The following is an 18016-nucleotide window of genomic DNA, read 5'->3' as shown; positions in this document are numbered from 1 at the left end:
CCCGGGGTTACCCCCACCTCACGTCCTAAGTCAGTTGATAGACTCCAGCTCCCCTTGACCCATGACAGTGGATAGAGCGGTTCAGATGATGGATGGATAGATGGATAAAACAGGAGATGAGAAGCAAGAAGTCAAAGACCTCAGGATGGATTTGAACAAGACCATTACGTGACACTTAATGGTCCAAATAAAATAGGAAGGTTAGTGAATAGAAACACGAATGATGCCCCTTTCAAGCTGACTTAGTTTGCCTTGGTCAATCATTCAATCAACTTTTATTTATATAGCGCTCAATCACACCTAAAGATCTGTTGGTTTGGAAAAAGAAATACATGGGGGACAGAAAGTAAAAGAGACTGAGAGAGAGAGTGGATGATAGGCCAGTTTGAGTTTAATGTCCATAGTGAGCTGTGGCTGAATTGTGGGCAGGATTTACTGGCCTTTGGATATCATGTCATCTATTCGCATTCTCCACTTGTTGAAGAGGCACAGACACAGTGGCTGAATCTTGCAGACAAAGAGCGTGATTTATCATTAGTAATAAATTCTAGCATAGAAAGATAAAGTAAGTTTTTGCTTGTCTGGTGAAGGCAGTTTTGGTCTCACAAAACCCCGTTCCCACCTTCTGGCCGTTGTCTTTTGGTGCATTTGGTCCAACATTCTGGAGAGAAAAGAAGATATACTCTTATTACTCTATTTTTATTGTTCTATTCTCTATTTAGTGCAATTTCTTTTTAGTTCTTCATCCTTACATTCTCCTCATTCTGACATTCTCAATGGTTTTTTGGAGCAGTGTAACTATAACAAAAAGCAATTCCCCTCCTCGGGGATCAATAAAGTATGCTGATTCTGATTCTGATTGATGTACCAGGTGCCCCCCCGAGATATGAAGGACAGCTGACTGAAGTCTAAATGTTCATAAAATACCATTTGCTAGTTTGTATTTCGAACTGCGTGCTCATCCAACTCGGTCCCCTTTCTTCAGAAACCCACGCTGATCAGAACCGATCCATAAACGCATGAGTGTCCGCAACCAAAGGTTCAGAGAGATTCCATGTTGGATTGGATCAGACAAAAGCAACAAGAATCAAGTAGCGTCTGATTGGTCAGCTGATTCCGACAAATATTCACTGTGGGAACCTGGAGGACGGGTTGCAATCACAGAACTGAAGGCCTCGTTCGGTGAGCCTACTTTCACCTGCAGCCAACTGGGACAGGCTCCAGCGGACCTGATACCCGCGAGACAACTGTGCTTATCTTGTCAACAACAAAATAGAATGAATATAATGTTTTTTGTCCTGTTGTACTTTTGAAAGTAATGACGTGCACAAATTAAGTTCACAATTTTACCTTTGACGTATTTGTAGCTTGTACCCTTCTGTTAGAACCATCTAGTAAAAGGTTGCCTCCTAGTAGAACTATCATGTTAACAGTTCCCTCCTCTTAGAACCATCATGTAAATGGGTCACGCCATTAGAGCAGTTTTTTAGCCAGTTCCCTCCTATTAGAAGCAACTAGTAAACTGTTCCCTCCATTAGAACCAACTAGCAAACGGTTCCCTCCAATAGAACCACTTGGAAGCTGGTTCCCTCCCATTTCTTTCAAAAGGCTTTAGTTTCATTTGCTATGAATTGAAACTAAATCATTGATACGGTACTCATTAGTGGAAATTTCACCACTGTGGGATGAATCAAGAATCTTACGTGTATTTTATCTTAACTTATCTGATATCTGTCCATAGGTCAGACAGGACTACATCCATGAGCTGGCGAGATGAAAAAGAAACAAATCCCAAGTTCCCAAGATGTTCCCTCAAAGGCAAACATCCACATCAACCATTCCCATGCAAAATACTGAATTGGACCAGTTAAATTACACCAGAACTCACACTAAAGCAATGGATCATCCTTTTATTTCTACAAGCGTAAATCAGTTAACAGACGAGGGATTGGGACTGAACCCAATCAGAACTACAGAACAAAGTCATGAATCCGTGGAACGCGCCAGTGGCGCAGCTGCATCCTTTCCAGGCAACACAGCGGCACAGTGATTGGTTAGTTACTTTGATTTCCCCTTCAGTGGTGTGCGAGCCCTGAGTTCCATCTCCATATAACATCCTCCAGATCCTCTAGATTCTATGTACCACCAAAAATATCCAATTTCAACAACTTGTTAACTGAGAATAGGTGTTAATGTGAACAAGAATGGGTGTCCATCTGTGTGTCCCTGCAATAAAATGGCAACTTATCCAGGGTGTACCCCGCCTCCCACACAATGTCAGCTGGGAAAGGCTCTAGCATAAACCCACAGCCCGGATTTGGAAAATGGACTGACAAAGAGACCATTAGTGATTGAAAATGAATGAATGTTTCTATTCATATTCAATCCAGATTTTGTTCTGTCCTTGAACTCATTCTTTAACATCAGTTTATGGTGCTGGATAGAAAAGAACAAAAACCAAAATATGATACTCACGTGCTATTCGTTGACGACAGCAGAAAATTGCCAAAACAGTTACCACTGCAACAACAGCAACAGGTACTAGTATTCTCCAAAGTGCAGTCAAATCATGGTTTTCTTCTGTGACAGTGGAGAAAAGAAAGTTATTTAACGTTGTAATTCAACTTCAACAACAAGTCCTTTTGCTCTGAACACCTGAGGCAGGTCACTGGTGGAACAAGAAGGATGTCTGTCTCAGTTTTAATCCTGAAAGGGTTCAGATTTATTCAATCTCTTATTCCTGTTTTATCTGCAGCACTAATAACTAATATATGCTAATCTGATAGCTACATCACTTTTCACATCAGCCCTGAGGTTTGCAGAGAGGTCTAAAACAAAGAGGCTGCTGCTCACCTGTAATGTCGAGGGTTGTGTTCTTCTCCTTTTTGGAATGAGGGTCATAGACGAAGCAGGTGACAGACTGTAACCCCCCCACTCTGACAGAGCTGCTCATGGTGTAAGTTTTAGTTGTGGGATCCTGCTTCTGGGACATCTCATCAGCATTCAGGTCCTGCTCTGCAGCGCTGGACTTGTTCACGCCTTTCCATGACATCCTCGATTGTGGATATCCACCTCTTGTTGTGCAAGTTGCCAGCATCTGTGTTTTGTTTAACGTCAGCTCTGGATCGCTGTAGGGAGCTGTGAGAAGAAATGGGGAGACAAACCTGAGTGAGATGTCAGGAGGGTTTTACAAAGGTCAGCTGCACTCACCTGAAACCTGCAGCCTCCTTTTGCACCATTCATCACTATGAAGGGGTCTTTTATGCTGATAAAACTTCACAGCAGCAGTGAAGTTCTTCTGGTCATCTCCAACTCCAACATTGAGAAGTCTCAATGAAATGTTTCCGAAGCTGAACTCATTTTTGAAGACTTCAATTCTGCGCTCATAGCTGGAATGTGTTGTTTCTTTTTGGTTAACATCATAGCGGTACACTGTGATGTTAGACTCTTCCCAGTAAAACCAGTTGAGGTTCGTTAAGTTTGGCAGCAAACAGGAGATCATCACCGGGGCTCCAACAGTGGCTTCCAGAGGCTCAGTATAGATTTGACCCAAGAGCACTGATAGAAAGAGAGACAATGTCAAGTCCATCAATGTTTGGTTGTTACCGTGACATGAATGTGAGGTGTAGTGAGTCATGTCAGGTGTGAGCTTACTAGGAATGAACGCCAGAAATTTTTTGGCCATGTTGCCACGACAGAGGACAGACGATTCCTTGGTTACTAGACAGACGTGTCCCACAAACACACCAACGGTCACCACTTAATAATCTTTCTTGATGTCTGTTTTCACTCGTATGGATGAAAGTGATTTTTTCTCTAGAAGTTAAAATAGCTCAGAGACAATTCCACAAACCTTTAGAGGAAGTGTCTCTTCAATCCGGCGACCTTCCGGAATAAAAAAAATGACGCAGTTTTTTTTCTTCAGTCTTGCCCCTCCTTTGGCCTTTGATTGGATGGCAGTCAGTGGGTCACCAATCCTTTATTGCCCTCGCTGTTTTACATGCAAAACAAAGTAAAAATCATGTTTGGTTGCAGTGTAAAAAACTTTAGTGAACGGAAGCGTCTCCATTCAAGGGAAATCATGCCCCAAAGATCAAGATGAACTACGCTGAACGCGTGAAGAAGTCTGCAGGGTGGACCGTTCCCACGGAAAAGTTAAGTCGTGAGCTAAAGAAGAATCAGAGATACCAACAGCCTGATTTGCATTTTCTGTCTTCACAGACTAATTCCTTCCAGTCAACCACACCCAGACAGGTAGCACCGCCACGGTTTGAGAACACAGGTGTAAAGGACTCACCATCAGTTCTGTCGTCTTCCGTCTAAACACCAGGAGGAAGGCTGAGGGGTTGAATCCCGTATGGACTGACCCACACAGGTTCATGAAAGTTAAATCAATATGGTGCTCCCACGTCACACCTTACTTGTCTTGTGACATAAAAATGAATGTGCGTGAATCACCATCCGATCAGCTGATGGCATACCAGAGCAGGGATGGTTTCTTGATAGGGAGGTCACAGGTGTAACTATGTGCCTGTCATACCTGGATCTGCCTTCACCACACATTTGACTCTCAGGCTGCAGTCCATCATATTTCCAAAATTGAATTTCAGTTTAACTGCTTTTTTTTTCCTGTTTAAGCATGATGAGGTGATTTTCAGAATCTTCACGTCTTCTTTTGAAATGCCGGACAAAAAGGAATAAATCTGCAGCCATTAGCACGTCTGACGCACACACACAAACACCAGACAAACACACACACACTTGTGTTTTTAATTTGTTTTTTTGTTCTGTTTAAGGAAAATAAAGGTGTTATTGTGCAGCTATTTGTTTCCTCCTGTTATTTTCAGCCCAGTTGAATAATACCGATGTTTGCTCAGACATGTTTTTGATCATGTAACCATTTTATATGCATTACAACTATGTAAACCGCAGATGCAAAGCATCTCGCCCGTAGCCAGCTGGGATAGGCTCCAGCAAAACCGGGACCCGCAAGGCAGACAAGTGACTGAAGAATGGATGGATGGATGGATGGATGGATGGATGGATGGACGGACAAACTGACAGACAGATGGATGGATGGAGTAGACTATAAAGTCTCGTTCACTGTTACACTGGCATAACGGAGTCAGATCACTTATCATTACGGTTCTGTATATTCTCATCTGTGACCAACAGACCAGACGGCAGTAACCACCCAATAGATCAGGGTCATTCAGCATTGTCTGTAGGAGGAGGAAAGATTGTGGTGAAAAGAGCCTCCCAGAAAGACGAGTAGATCCTAGCACAGTTTAGACTCTTGGTTCTTTGTTGTCTGGACTCCAAGAACCCTCTGACAGAGTTTCTGAGTCATCTCATTCTGTCTGTTCAATAATCCTTGTGCTTTGCTGAAACGTGACATCTTTGTTGTGTGTTGTTTCTGGAATCAGTGAATCTGGGTACCTGAGGACCGGAGATCCGCTCAACCCAGACACTCCAGTGTTGTTACGTATTAATGTAGAAAATGTATTCAGTAGAAAAAGCAGTTTTTTAGCCAGTTCCCTCCTATTAGAAGCAACTAGTAAACTGTTCCCTCCATTAGAACCAACTAGCAAACGGTTCCCTCCAATAGAACCACTTGGAAGCTGGTTCCCTCCCATTTCTTTCAAAAGGCTTTAGTTTCATTTGCCATGAATTGAAACTAAATCATTGATACGGTACTCATTAGTGGAAATTTCACCACTGTGGGATGAATCAAGAATCTTACGTGTATTTTATCTTAACTTATCTGATATCTGTCCATAGGTCAGACAGGACTACATCCATGAGCTGGCGAGATGAAAAAGAAACAAATCCCAAGTTCCCAAGATGTTCCCTCAAAGGCAAACATCCACATCAACCATTCCCATGCAAAATACTGAATTGGACCAGTTAAATTACACCAGAACTCACACTAAAGCAATGGATCATCCTTTTATTTCTACAAGCGTAAATCAGTTAACAGACGAGGGATTGGGACTGAACCCAATCAGAACTACAGAACAAAGTCATGAATCCGTGGAACGCGCCAGTGGCGCAGCTGCATCCTTTCCAGGCAACACAGCGGCACAGTGATTGGTTAGTTACTTTGATTTCCCCTTCAGTGGTGTGCGAGCCCTGAGTTCCATCTCCATATAACATCCTCCAGATCCTCTAGATTCTATGTACCACCAAAAAGATCCAATTTCAACAACTTGTTAACTGTTAACTGAGAATAGGTGTTAATGTGAACAAGAATGGGTGTCCATCTGTGTGTCTCTGCAATAAAATGGCAACTTATCCAGGGTGTACCCCGCCTCCCACACAATGTCAGCTGGGAAAGGCTCTAGCATAAACCCACAGCCCGGATTTGAAAAATGGACTGACAAAGAGACCATTAGTGATTGAAAATGAATGAATGTTTCTATTCATATTCAATCCAGATTTTGTTCTGTCATTGAACTCATTCTTTAACATCAGTTTATGGTGCTGCATAGAAAAGAACAAAAACCAAAATATGATACTCACGTGCTATTCGTTGACGACAGCAGAAAATTGCCAAAACAGTTACCACCGCAACAACTATAGCAACAACAGCAACAGGTACTAGTATTCTCCAAAGTGCAGTCAAATCATGGTTTTCTTCTGTGACAGTGGAGAAAAGAAAGTTATTTAACGTTGTAATTCAACTTCAACAACAAGTCCTTTTGGTGGAACAAGAAGGATGTCTGTCTCAGTTTTAATCCTGAAAGGGTTCAGATTTATTCAATCTCTTATTCCTGTTTTATCTGCAGCACTAATAACTAATATATGCTAATCTGATAGCTACATCACATCAGCCCTGAGGTTTGCAGAGAGGTCTAAAACAAAGAGGCTGCTGCTCACCTGTAATGTCGAGGGTTGTGTTCTTCTCCTTTTTGGAATGAGGGTCATAGACGAAGCAGGTGACAGACTGTAACCCCCCCACTGTGACAGAGCTGCTCATGGTGTAAGTTTTAGTTGTGGGATCCTGCTTCTGGGACATATCATCAGCATTCAGGTCCTGCTCTGCAGCGCTGGACTTGTTCACGCCTTTCCATGACATCCTCGATTGTGGATATCCACCTCTTATTGTGCAAGTTGCCAGCATCTGTGTTTTGTTTAACGTCAGCTCTGGATCGCTGTAGGGAGCTGTGAGAAGAAATGGGGAGACAAACCTGAGTGAGATGTCAGGAGGGTTTTACAAAGGTCAGCTGCACTCACCTGAAACCTGCAGCCTCCTTTTGCACCATTCATTACTAAGAAGGAGTCTTTCATGCTGATAAAACTTCACAGCAGCAGTGAAGTTCTTCTGGTCATCTCCAACTCCAACATTGAGAAGTCTCAATGAAATGTTTCCGAAGCTGAACTCATTTTTGAAGACTTCAATTCTGCGCTCATAGCTGGAATGTGTTGTTTCTTTTTGGTTAACATCATAGTGGTACACTGTGATGTTAGACTCTTCCCAGTAAAACCAGTTGAGGTTCGTTAAGTTTGGCAGCAAACAGGAGATCATCACCGGGGCTCCAACAGTGGCTTCCAGAGGCTCAGTATAGATTTGACCCAAGAGCACTGATAGAAAGAGAGACAATGTCAAGTCCATCAATGTTTGGTTGTTACCGTGACATGAATGTGAGGTGTAGTGAGTCATGTCAGGTGTGAGCTTACTAGGAATGAATGCCAGAAATTTTTTGGCCATGTTGCCATGACAGAGGACAGACGATTCCTTGGTTACTAGACAGACGTGTCCCACAAACACACCAACGGTCACCACTTAATAATCTTTCTTGATGTCTGTTTTCACTCGTATGGATGAAAGTGATTTTTTCTCTAGAAGTTAAAATAGCTCAGAGACAATTCCACAAACCTTTAGAGGAAGTGTCTCTTCAATCCGGCGACCTTCCGGAATAAAAAAAATGACGCAGTTTTTTTTCTTCAGTCTTGCCCCTCCTTTGGCCTTTGATTGGATGGCAGTCAGTGGGTCACCAATCCTTTATTGCCCTCGCTGTTTTACATGCAAAACAAAGTAAAAATCATGTTTGGTTGCAGTGTAAAAAACTTTAGTGAACGGAAGCGTCTCCATTCAAGGGAAATCATGCCCCAAAGATCAAGATGAACTACGCTGAACGCGTGAAGAAGTCTGCAGGGTGGACCGTTCCCACGGAAAAGTTAAGTCGTGAGCTAAAGAAGAATCAGAGATACCAACAGCCTGATTTGCATTTTCTGTCTTCACAGACTAATTCCTTCCAGTCAACCACACCCAGACAGGTAGCACCGCCACGGTTTGAGAACACAGGTGTAAAGGACTCACCATCAGTTCTGTCGTCTTCCGTCTAAACACCAGGAGGAAGGCTGAGGGGTTGAATCCCGTATGGACTGACCCACACAGGTTCACGAAAGTTAAATCAATATGGTGCTCCCAAAGGAAGCAGTCTTACATCATGCCTTTGAGGAGATTGCACTTGACCTACAGTAACATCCCCCCATCCCCCTGGCTGTGGTTGTAAACAGGCTGCTGATGAAGGACCTCCTCCCTGCCGTGTTTTTAAAATGTTACGCTGCATGAACGTCACACCTTACTTGTCTTGTGACATAAAAATGAATGTGCGTGAATCACCATCCGATCAGCTGATCGCATACCAGAGCAGGGATGGTTTCTTGATAGGGAGGTCACAGGTGTAACTATGTGCCTGTCATACCTGGATCTGCCTTCACCACACATTTGACTCTCAGGCTGCAGTCCATCATATTTCCAAAATTGAATTTCAGTTTCACTGCTTTTTTTTTCCTGTTTAAGCATGATGAGGTGATTTTCAGAATCTTCACGTCTTCTTTTGAAATGCCGGACAAAAAGGAATAAATCTGCAGCCATTAGCACGTCTGACGCACACACACAAACACCAGACAAACACACACACACTTGTGTTTTTAATTTGTTTTTTTGTTCTGTTTAAGGAAAATAAAGGTGTTATTGTGCAGCTATTTGTTTCCTCCTGTTATTTTCAGCCCAGTTGAATAATACCGATGTTTGCTCAGACATGTTTTTGATCATGTAACCATTTTATATGCATTACAACTATGTAAACCGCAGATGCAAAGCATCTCGCCCGTAGCCAGCTGGGATAGGCTCCAGCAAAACCGGGACCCGCAAGGCAGACAAGTGACTGAAGAATGGATGGATGGATGGATGGATGGATGGATGGATGGACGGACAAACTGACAGACAGATGGATGGATGGAGTAGACTATAAAGTCTCGTTCACTGTTACACTGGCATAACGGAGTCAGATCACTTATCATTACGGTTCTGTATATTCTCATCTGTGACCAACAGACCAGACGGCAGTAACCACCCAATAGATCAGGGTCATTCAGCATTGTCTGTAGGAGGAGGAAAGATTGTGGTGAAAAGAGCCTCCCAGAAAGACGAGTAGATCCTAGCACAGTTTAGACTCTTGGTTCTTTGTTGTCTGGACTCCAAGAACCCTCTGACAGAGTTTCTGAGTCATCTCATTCTGTCTGTTCAATAATCCTTGTGCTTTGCTGAAACGTGACATCTTTGTTGTGTGTTGTTTCTGGAATCAGTGAATCTGGGTACCTGAGGACCGGAGATCCGCTCAACCCAGACACTCCAGTGTTGTTACGTATTAATGTAGAAAATGTACTCAGTAGAAAAAGCTGTTGTGAAGAGTCACTACATTTTAAACATAGTTGTACTGTGTTGGTCACATTCTACAGTTTTACATTCTAATATTTATAGTGAATGTAGGCAGGGTGATGAAACCCCTTAAAGTTTTTAATGTACAGTATATGTGTGGCTCCTGGCATTGTGCCCAGAGTGTCCCCTGCCCCGTGCCCCCGGTCAGCTGGGATAGACTCCAGCACCACGCAACCCGTGACAGAGGGTGTAGCAGGCTTAGAAAATGAATGGATGAATAAAAATGAAAACATACAGTGTATCCTTTCATCCTTTATTCATCCTTTCATCCATTCTTTAAAAAACTGGAGATCCTGCAGGAGCCAACTCACCACACAGCAACAGACTGATGAACTTTCATTGGACAGGTCTTTTAAATCCAGAAGATATACTGATCCCTTCCTCGTTGAGATATTGTCTCCTGGTTTTAATAACTGTGTAAGACCTGATCAGCCTCAGTGACAGAAACGGTTTAGTATTCATGTAATCCTACTAAAAAGATATACAGAAAGCAGACACACATGACACAACTTACTTGCTGAAAGTAAAAATCGTACCTAAAAGGTATTTTGTACCTTATCAGGCACGGGAACAGCCAAGGCTGACATGCTACGTCGTCCAACTAGCAAGAGCCAGCAGCAAGCCATCATCCAGGGGGACACAATTTCAAGCCGTCACAATATTGCGGTGCAGCCAATGATGAACACGTTTGAAAACCTGCTCTTCACAGGAAACTGGTGAGACACAGCTAAGTGTAACAGCTGTGTTTGGAAGAAAATTTTTTGATAGACTCATAAATATTGGATAAATATTGGAAGCATAAATTCAGTTAAAAGCACTTCAGGAAATGTCCCACTCAAAGGTTTCCACATTTGCAGTCACGCTTTCTTGCTATTGTGTAGCTCAGTGCATGCAGCAGTGATGGTGGAGCAGGTCATCCAGTGATCGTAGGGTTGGCAGTTTGTATCCTGCGCCACCAGCCATCTGTCTTTGTGTCCTTGGGCAAGACACTTTAACCTGTTTGCCTCCAGTGAGGGACTCGCTGTTGTGTGAATGTGTGTGAATGTTCCGGGGTAGGTCGGAGAGGTCGTTGACACGGATTGGCTGCCACGTTTCCATCAGTCTGCACCAGGGCAACCACTGAGGCGCTTTGAGTCCGTAGAATTAAACGCTGTACAAATAGAATCCATTAATATTATTATCAACTAATTGTTCTCACACCATGCAGGCACGTCAAGAAAATGAAAACAATGCAATCCCGAGCTATTTCAAGCCACCAAGTGAACACTGCTATTGATGCAAAGGTAATGTTATCCGCTTTGAGTTCCTGTCTATTCGTCACAAATCTTTATTTGGCGAACTCTCTGTCTGTAAGTCGACTGTTCTTTTTGCATAGGGGAAAGGCCCTTGCTCAGCAATTGTGAGTTCAATGACAAATATGTTGCATAAGCTTAATGCTAACCAGAAGACCGAGGCTTCGAAGACTGAGGCAGCTGTGAAATATAAGTCTGCTGCCGCTGCTCTACTTACCTCAGGCCTGACGTAAGAGAGGAGAAGAGACTGTACTTATTTGCTATTCATGTGTCATAATCATGTGATTTTTCTCATGCTCCTCTTGTCTTTGTCCCTCCTCAGGTACCGTTCTAGTGCTATAAAATGTGACACCAGAAAAAGTGCTGGGAAATTACATGGGCCAAACAACAGGGACATGTGTATTGTACGGGTTTAAAGTTTGTTGTGAGATGCCAGTTTTTTGCAAAATCCGCCATGTCAGTGGGAGGTACCAATTCACCTCCCGAACACTGCCGAGGCACCCTTGAGCAAGCCGCCATCCCCTTTATAAACTTATCATTAGGCGCACCTCGAAGGCTCTGCCTGCATGTTCATGTTGTTGAAGATGAGATGTTACTCTTGCCTACTGTCACAGTACAATGCGTCCAACAACTGTTATTACTGTATTGTATGTTGTTTGTTTGTAGTATGGAAAATGTTCATGATTTTTTAATATATCTATCTAAATCCTGAATGATCAGTGATCACTTAAAGGTTTGATAAAATAAAATAAAAGAAAAACAACAGTAGAACATAAGAGCATTTCCACATGCACAACATGAAGGAAACTCAGTGGATGTGTAGCTTTAAGAAACCACTAATCAGTGAGGCCAACTGCGAAAAAAGGCTTCAATTTGCTCGAGAGCATAAAGATTGGACTCTGGAGCAATGGAAGGAGCTAATGTGGTCTGATGAGCCCAGATTTACCCTGTTCCAGAATGATGGACACATCAGGGCAAGAAGAGACACAGATGAAGCGATGCTTAGTGTCTACTGTACACGCCTGTGGGGGAAGTGTTGTGATCTGGGGTTGCTGGAGTTGGTCAGGTCTGGGTTCAGCAACAGAATGAGGTCAGCTGCTGCCTGAATAGACTAAATAACCAGGATATTCCATCAGTGGATTTTGTATTCACCAATGGCACAAGCAAAGTCCAAGATGACAATGCCAGGATTCATCAGGCTAATTGTGAAAGACTGATTCAGTCCCGCTCTGTGCAGAATTTGCATATTCTCACTGTGTCTGTGTGGGTTCTCTCCGGGTTCTCCGGCTTCCTCCCACTTCCAAAAACATGCACTTCAGGTTAATTGGCCGTTGCAAATTGCCCGTAGGTGTGAGTGTGTGTGTCCGTGTTTGTATGTCTCTGTTTAGCTTCGCGGTGCACTGGCGTCATGCCCGGAGTTTGCCCCACCTCACAAGCTTTGCCAGCTGGGATAGGCTCCAGCTCCCCGTGACCCACACAAGTAGATGAAGCGGTCAGGAAAATGAATGAATTAGTGATCATCGCCACCACCGTAAGGTGGCGTTTGGCAGAATGGTGCCTTTGATGTTTTTGATCTACACAGACCTTTGACACCAAAGGTAAAATATATATAAAACCCTATTGGTTTTCCTTGAGGGCTAGTAGGAGTCAACATGTCCAAACAATTAGATCGCCACCCTTCCACCTCGTCTGTGGACCGATTGGGTCATCATTGTCTGGTAAGTCAAGTTGCAGTGATTTCTGGTTTCATGCCAAACCAAAATCTGGTTTCTGGTTTCATGTTAAAAACAAACCTCCCCGGTGTACACCTATGTGTATGAGATGTTTTACATTACATTTCCAGGTGCTTCTGAGTCAGTTCTCGCCAAAAAGGAAAACAAGATTTTACGCAATCCGCCACTTTTTCCACCTACCTGCTACGATCTTAATAAAGTTTGGATGAACTGTGACTCCTAATTTCATCTTTGATGTATGTTGTGAATATATGGTACATTTGACAATGAAGTTGACCATGACCATGAGCTTCAATTAAACTTAAGCTTTTCCTCAGGCAGCAATTTTCTCCCATGCTGCCTTGCTCTCTATTGTTGTTGCATTTATGCTTTTCTTATGAAATATACTGTCATACTCTTGCATAATCTTGCATACTTAGCTGAATAATTAAAGTACTGCTAATACTACTACTACCGCTAATACTACTGTCACAACCCTCTTCTCTGACCTTACATCTGTTCATCTGAACGTCAAAGAAAGACACAAAGCATTTTCATAATCTAATTATTCTATAAACTTCCCCATCATTTTAGAAATGTACTTGGTATAACACAGTATTAAAGGCTATTTTGTACTTTATTTCAACAGGTAGCAACTGAGAGCAAGGTCAGAAATGAGTCTTTGGACAGTAGCGCCGATGAATCCATCCCATCGTCCAAAACATGGGTGGAGAAAACTGAACGGGTCAAGATTACTCATAAGAGAAGAAGAAACCGTCCTGCATGGGATGAGGTCCAGACAAGTTCCCAAAGTCCAACAGTGAATGACATGTTCAGAACCCACGTGTATTTTGGAAGTCTGACAGAAGTAGAAGCACTCCAGAAGGCTCGGATGGCATCGCGATGCTTTGACACATCTGAGCTGAGCATACCAGGTCTCTTCACGCCCACCGAACCGTCTCCTTTTGTTGTGACTGACACTCCTGTTAAGGTAACAACCTGCACACCAGATCCCACTGCAGACACTTCCCAGTCCCAGAGAGAAGCTTCTCATCTGTCTGTGAAGACTCCCACACTCTCCAGAGCAAGTGAGTTGTCTGAAGAATGACTGTTGAAGGGCAATGTTAAGCCGTGTTTGTAAGGTTTCCGCAAGTACAACAGAAACATAACTATGACTTTTTCATTTTAGGGTCCAATCAAGCTGTCGAACATCAGGTCCAGAAATTTAAAGACTTGTTTGCGGTTGATAAGAGGACCGTCAACCCACTACTACTCTGTCCTTCAGTGACTACCTCTGAAGTCATGCCTTTTGAGCCCATCTCTGAACCTCCTTCAGTCCAAGAAGCAAATGCTTTCAGTAACAACGGTAAACCTCTGTGTTTGTCTTAATTTATAAAAGTACTGTTACCTTGGCTTTTATTCATGATAAGTCACATTTTTTGTGTAAGGGTAGAGTTTGAATCACTGCAGTGTTAGAAATACTGCACATTGCCAAGTAATTACTGCAAGTTTGAAGCAGCTATTTCCACATTACCTCATGACAAAGACAGCAAGGCAAATAAGTCTGTCAAATAAAATTCTTGCAATCCTAATAAAAATCCAGACAGAAAGCAGACACACACACACACACACACACACACACGACACAACCTACTTGTTAAAAGTAAAAGTAAAGGTATTTACATCCCGTGAAGATGTATTATAATTGTCAGTGCTTGTGTGTTCGTCCGTCTGTCTGTCCGTCCGTCCACCAAATATCTTCACAACCATTCCAGATAGAAAGATGAAACAAAAAACACATTACTCGGGCATCAAAGGGGATGAAAAGGAGGTGATGACCTTGACGTTGAAAAAACTAGGTCACAGTCAAATTTCAACTTTTGTACACTCAAGAACCGAATAAGATAGAAAGACGAGGGAGAAGGCCAATCTGAGTAAGACCATAGATCAAAGCACTGGCTGAGATATTTTCTATCCTGAGATATTTTTGCACATATCTTAGGAACTGGATAAGATAGAAAGACAAAACAAAAGCCTTTATATTCAGAGAGGCAAGGGGATGAAAATTAGATCCCAACCTCGACCTTGAAAAACTAGGTCAAGGTGACATTTTCACTTTTATACCTTTTAAGGTACACATCTCTGAAACCTCATGACAAATAGAATGCATCAGTTACGTGTTGGATCATTTGTCTTTTATTAAATGACCCTGACCTATGAAAGTAGGTCAGGGTAAAATTTTGAACTCAGCGGTGTCATGGGATGATGCAGTCTCTGACTGCCTTGTTTGCACTTTATCAGGCGAGGAAACAACCAAGGCTGAAATGCAACGTTGTCCAACTGGAACCGTTTCACGGGCTGTGAAGACCAAGGAGGGCAAGGAAAAGGCCATCCAGACGGAAACGATTGCAAGTCGTCACAATATTGTGGTGCAGCCATTGATGAACCCATTTCAAAACCTGCTTTTCACAGAAGACTGGTGAGACACAGCTCAGGGTGGCAGAAGCTCAAGTTGTGTTGTAGCAGTGACTCAGATGGTAGAGGTGGTTGTCCAATTGTAGGGTTGGTTGTTCCACATCCCGCTCCACCAGTCATCTAATCCAATTAATTAGACCAATGTTATTGTTTTCTTTACCATTTTTCATTGTAACTCAGTGAGTGATAGGTGTCCAGCCAATGATACGTTCAGGTTCACTGACGCTATGCAGCCAATCCGAGCATAGACGGTGCTGTATGTGCGACCAGCTATACGCGTCGTGCAGGTTAGCGAGCTATCGACTGGAAACGAACGTGCGCAGCGACACCTTCAAGTAAAATGCGGTTCTTTTAAGATGGAATGGCTGTCGGAGTATATGCAAATGAAAGAACATTCAGTAAAACTGGGTGAGATTGTTTTTTCTTTTTGAGGAAGTTCAAAGCAAGACGCAGACAAAGCCATTAACCTGGACAAAGTGTACAACCACATGAAAAATAAGGTAAAGTTGAAGTCAGACTCGTGCATATTCTGGTGACATTTATTACGATTTTTATTTATGGATATTAATCATTAAATGCTGTTACTGCTAGATAATTTTGGGTAGTAGACATGCTAATTCAAAAAAAAGAGTAATTACATTTACAGTTAAAAAGTTACAGGCATTGACACTGTATCACAAACAACAGCCAAGTCATTGTACAAAATGTTAATGTTTTAATGTGAACAAAATGTGATGTCTGAAAGGTGTATATGTGTCATTTCTTCCAGAACAGGACCCTAAGCCAGGCCACAACTGGACCTCACCTAAACCAAAGCAGCTCTCTTCCCATGGCCAAAGCTGGACCCTCACATTTACTGTATTATACTACACTTGAAGATTTTTTTTTTCATTTCAAGTGGGCCAAATCACTTATATTAAATGTAAACTAATGAAAATTGCATCTGTAATTTAATTCTTTAAATAAACCATGTAACTTTGATCCAAGGTTTTGAACACGTGTGATACTGGTGTGTGACCATGGCGTGCACATTTGATGTTGTTCACAGGGGTCCTCAGTGCGCTCAAGAAACTTGTGTTTGCTCAGACACATGAAAAATTAGAGAGAACATTGATGGTTACATTTATTTTACATTACACTGAGTTACATTTACTTACATTTCGAAGTTACATCTGTCCTTTTGGGACGGCCGTTATGCCGTTATGCCGTTATGCCCTCGGTGAAAATGAGTTTGACATGCCTGCTCTAGAATAAAACACCATATAAATGGAATCCATTACTATTATTTATAATTAATGAATTTTCTCACACCATGCAGGCACGTCAAGAAAATGAAATCAAAGCAACCCCAAGCTATTCCAAGCCACCGAATGAACGCTGCTATTGATGCAAAGGTAATGTTAACAGCTTTGAGTTCCTGTCTATTCGTCATCTTTATCTGGTGACCTGTCAGTCTGTCTGTTAATTGACATCTGATAATGTTTGTTCTTCTTGTACAGGTGAAAGGCCCTTGCTCAGCAATTGTGAGTTCAGTTACAAATATGTTGCATAAACTAAATGCTAACCAGAAGACCAAGGTCCCAAAGGTTGAGTCAGCAGTGAAATATAAGTCTGCTGCCGCTGCTCTGCTTACCTCAGGCCTGATGTAAGAGAAGAGAAACTGTACTTGTTTGCTAATCATGTGTCATAGTCGCATAGTTGCCTGATTTGTTTTCCTCATGCTCCCCTTGTCCCCCCCACCCCCCTCCAGGTCCCGTTCCAGTGCTATAAGATGCGACACCAGAAATGAATTCTAAAAGTTAAGATGGGCCAAACAACATGGAAATTTGTTTACTACAGGTTTAGTTTGTCTTAAAGTTCATTGTGAGATGCCAGTTTTTTGCTAAATCTGTTGTTAGAGATGACATGTTACAATTGGTTATTTTGTTTCTATAAATTATAGATCATTAAAGTTGTGTTAATAATTCACATTTAAAGTTGTGTAATACTGCCTCATCAGGCCTTTTTAGTTGGCGTCTCTTTTTGTCCTGTGCAAGAAGATTCTTTGGTCGTGCACTCCGAGCTTTCTTTTTGGTTCTGCCTTCAAAAGTATTTACCTGAGTGAGGTGATTTTCTGTTGGTACTTTTTATGCAAAATAAACTGCTCATAATCTCTGCATCCTCAGTCCTGGCCTCGCTTCACAGCACCCTGACAATTATTATTACTGTACAGTATTGTATATTGTTTGTTTGTTGTGTGGAAAATGTCCATGGTATTTTAATCTATCTAAATCCTGAATGATCGGTGATCACTTCAAGGTTTGGTGAATCAAAGAAAAAGGAGAGTAGAACTCAGGGCTATGTTTAATGCATGATTTGTAATTTTAAAAAAAACTTCAAAGTGAATCTAAATATTTTACAGTCTGTTTAAAATAAACCAAACATATATTTGAAAAATATGAAGTAAAATCTTTTAATTTTTTTATGGATTGAAATTTAGGCTTTAGAGATTGGGAGAACTACCTACAGCTAGGAAGGCTGCATAAATTATTATTTTGTATATTTTTTAGCTTAATTACTATCTAGTTACAGTCATTTTTAAGTAGATCTCAACATAATCTTAGCTAATATTGAAGTTCTGAATTCTTAATTATTTTTTTTTGGGACAGCAATTTGCCCAAATTCGGTATAATGGCTTGCAACCTAATTTAAGAGAGCTGTGCGCGGTTAAAGAGTAAAAAAGAATATTTGATGTGATTTGTAGCTCATTAGAACTTGTGTCAAAAAAAAAGCACTGAAGGCATTTTCAGGTCTGTCCTGCTGGGGTC

The 18016-nt window shown here is 41.9% G+C and overlaps 2 protein-coding genes across 5 annotated transcripts; both read right to left on the bottom strand.

The window, feature by feature from the left end:
- Positions 1-218: 218 nt before the first annotated feature.
- On the bottom strand, positions 219-5180 carry LOC137605488 (putative selection and upkeep of intraepithelial T-cells protein 1 homolog). 4 transcript variants are annotated; one of them, XM_068330201.1, is made up of 8 exons: positions 4298-5163; positions 3854-3991; positions 3655-3720; positions 3211-3558; positions 2854-3138; positions 2476-2580; positions 623-661; positions 219-507 (listed from the first exon to the last, which is right to left on the bottom strand). In XM_068330201.1, exons 3-8 carry the CDS (start codon positions 3683-3685, stop codon positions 455-457), a joined length of 861 nt encoding a protein of 286 aa, XP_068186302.1. In that variant the 5' UTR covers positions 3686-3720; positions 3854-3991; positions 4298-5163; the 3' UTR covers positions 219-454. The 4 variants fall into 4 exon arrangements, with proteins under 4 accessions (XP_068186302.1, XP_068186301.1, XP_068186304.1 ...); XM_068330200.1 differs by having other exon boundaries at positions 3655-3991; positions 4298-5162; XM_068330203.1 differs by lacking the exon at positions 3655-3720 and having other exon boundaries at positions 4298-5159.
- A 500-nt stretch (positions 5181-5680) lies between these two features.
- Positions 5681-9561, bottom strand: LOC137605489 (putative selection and upkeep of intraepithelial T-cells protein 1 homolog). The gene is made up of 6 exons (XM_068330204.1): positions 8324-9561; positions 7681-8017; positions 7237-7584; positions 6880-7164; positions 6523-6639; positions 5681-6175 (listed from the first exon to the last, which is right to left on the bottom strand). Exons 2-6 carry the CDS (start codon positions 7709-7711, stop codon positions 6099-6101), a joined length of 858 nt encoding a protein of 285 aa, XP_068186305.1. The 5' UTR covers positions 7712-8017; positions 8324-9561; the 3' UTR covers positions 5681-6098.
- Between the last annotated feature and the right edge of the window lie 8455 nt (positions 9562-18016).

Source organism: Antennarius striatus, chromosome 12 (genome assembly GCF_040054535.1).
Source record: "Antennarius striatus isolate MH-2024 chromosome 12, ASM4005453v1, whole genome shotgun sequence".
In the NCBI taxonomy this organism is placed as follows: Eukaryota; Metazoa; Chordata; class Actinopteri; order Lophiiformes; family Antennariidae; genus Antennarius; species Antennarius striatus.
This window is presented reverse-complemented; position numbering and strand designations above follow the sequence as displayed.

Excerpts from the sequence above, each read along its gene's own strand:
- LOC137605488 (XM_068330201.1), bottom strand. The coding sequence starts at position 3,685 with ATGGCCAAAAAATTTCTGGCGTTCATTCCTA. Across the intron at positions 2,581-2,853 it reads CACAACCCTCGACATTACAG|AAGAAAACCATGATTTGACT; the intron begins GTGAGCAGCAGC and ends CCACTGTCACAG. Across the intron at positions 662-2,475 it reads CTGTCGTCAACGAATAGCAC|AATGTTGGACCAAATGCACC; the intron begins GTGAGTATCATA and ends TTTTCTCTCCAG.
- LOC137605489 (XM_068330204.1), bottom strand. The coding sequence starts at position 7,711 with ATGGCCAAAAAATTTCTGGCATTCATTCCTA. Across the intron at positions 7,165-7,236 it reads AAGGAGGCTGCAGGTTTCAG|CTCCCTACAGCGATCCAGAG; the intron begins GTGAGTGCAGCT and ends TTCTTCTCACAG. Across the intron at positions 6,176-6,522 it reads CTGTCGTCAACGAATAGCAC|AATCTAGAGGATCTGGAGGA; the intron begins GTGAGTATCATA and ends GGTGGTACATAG.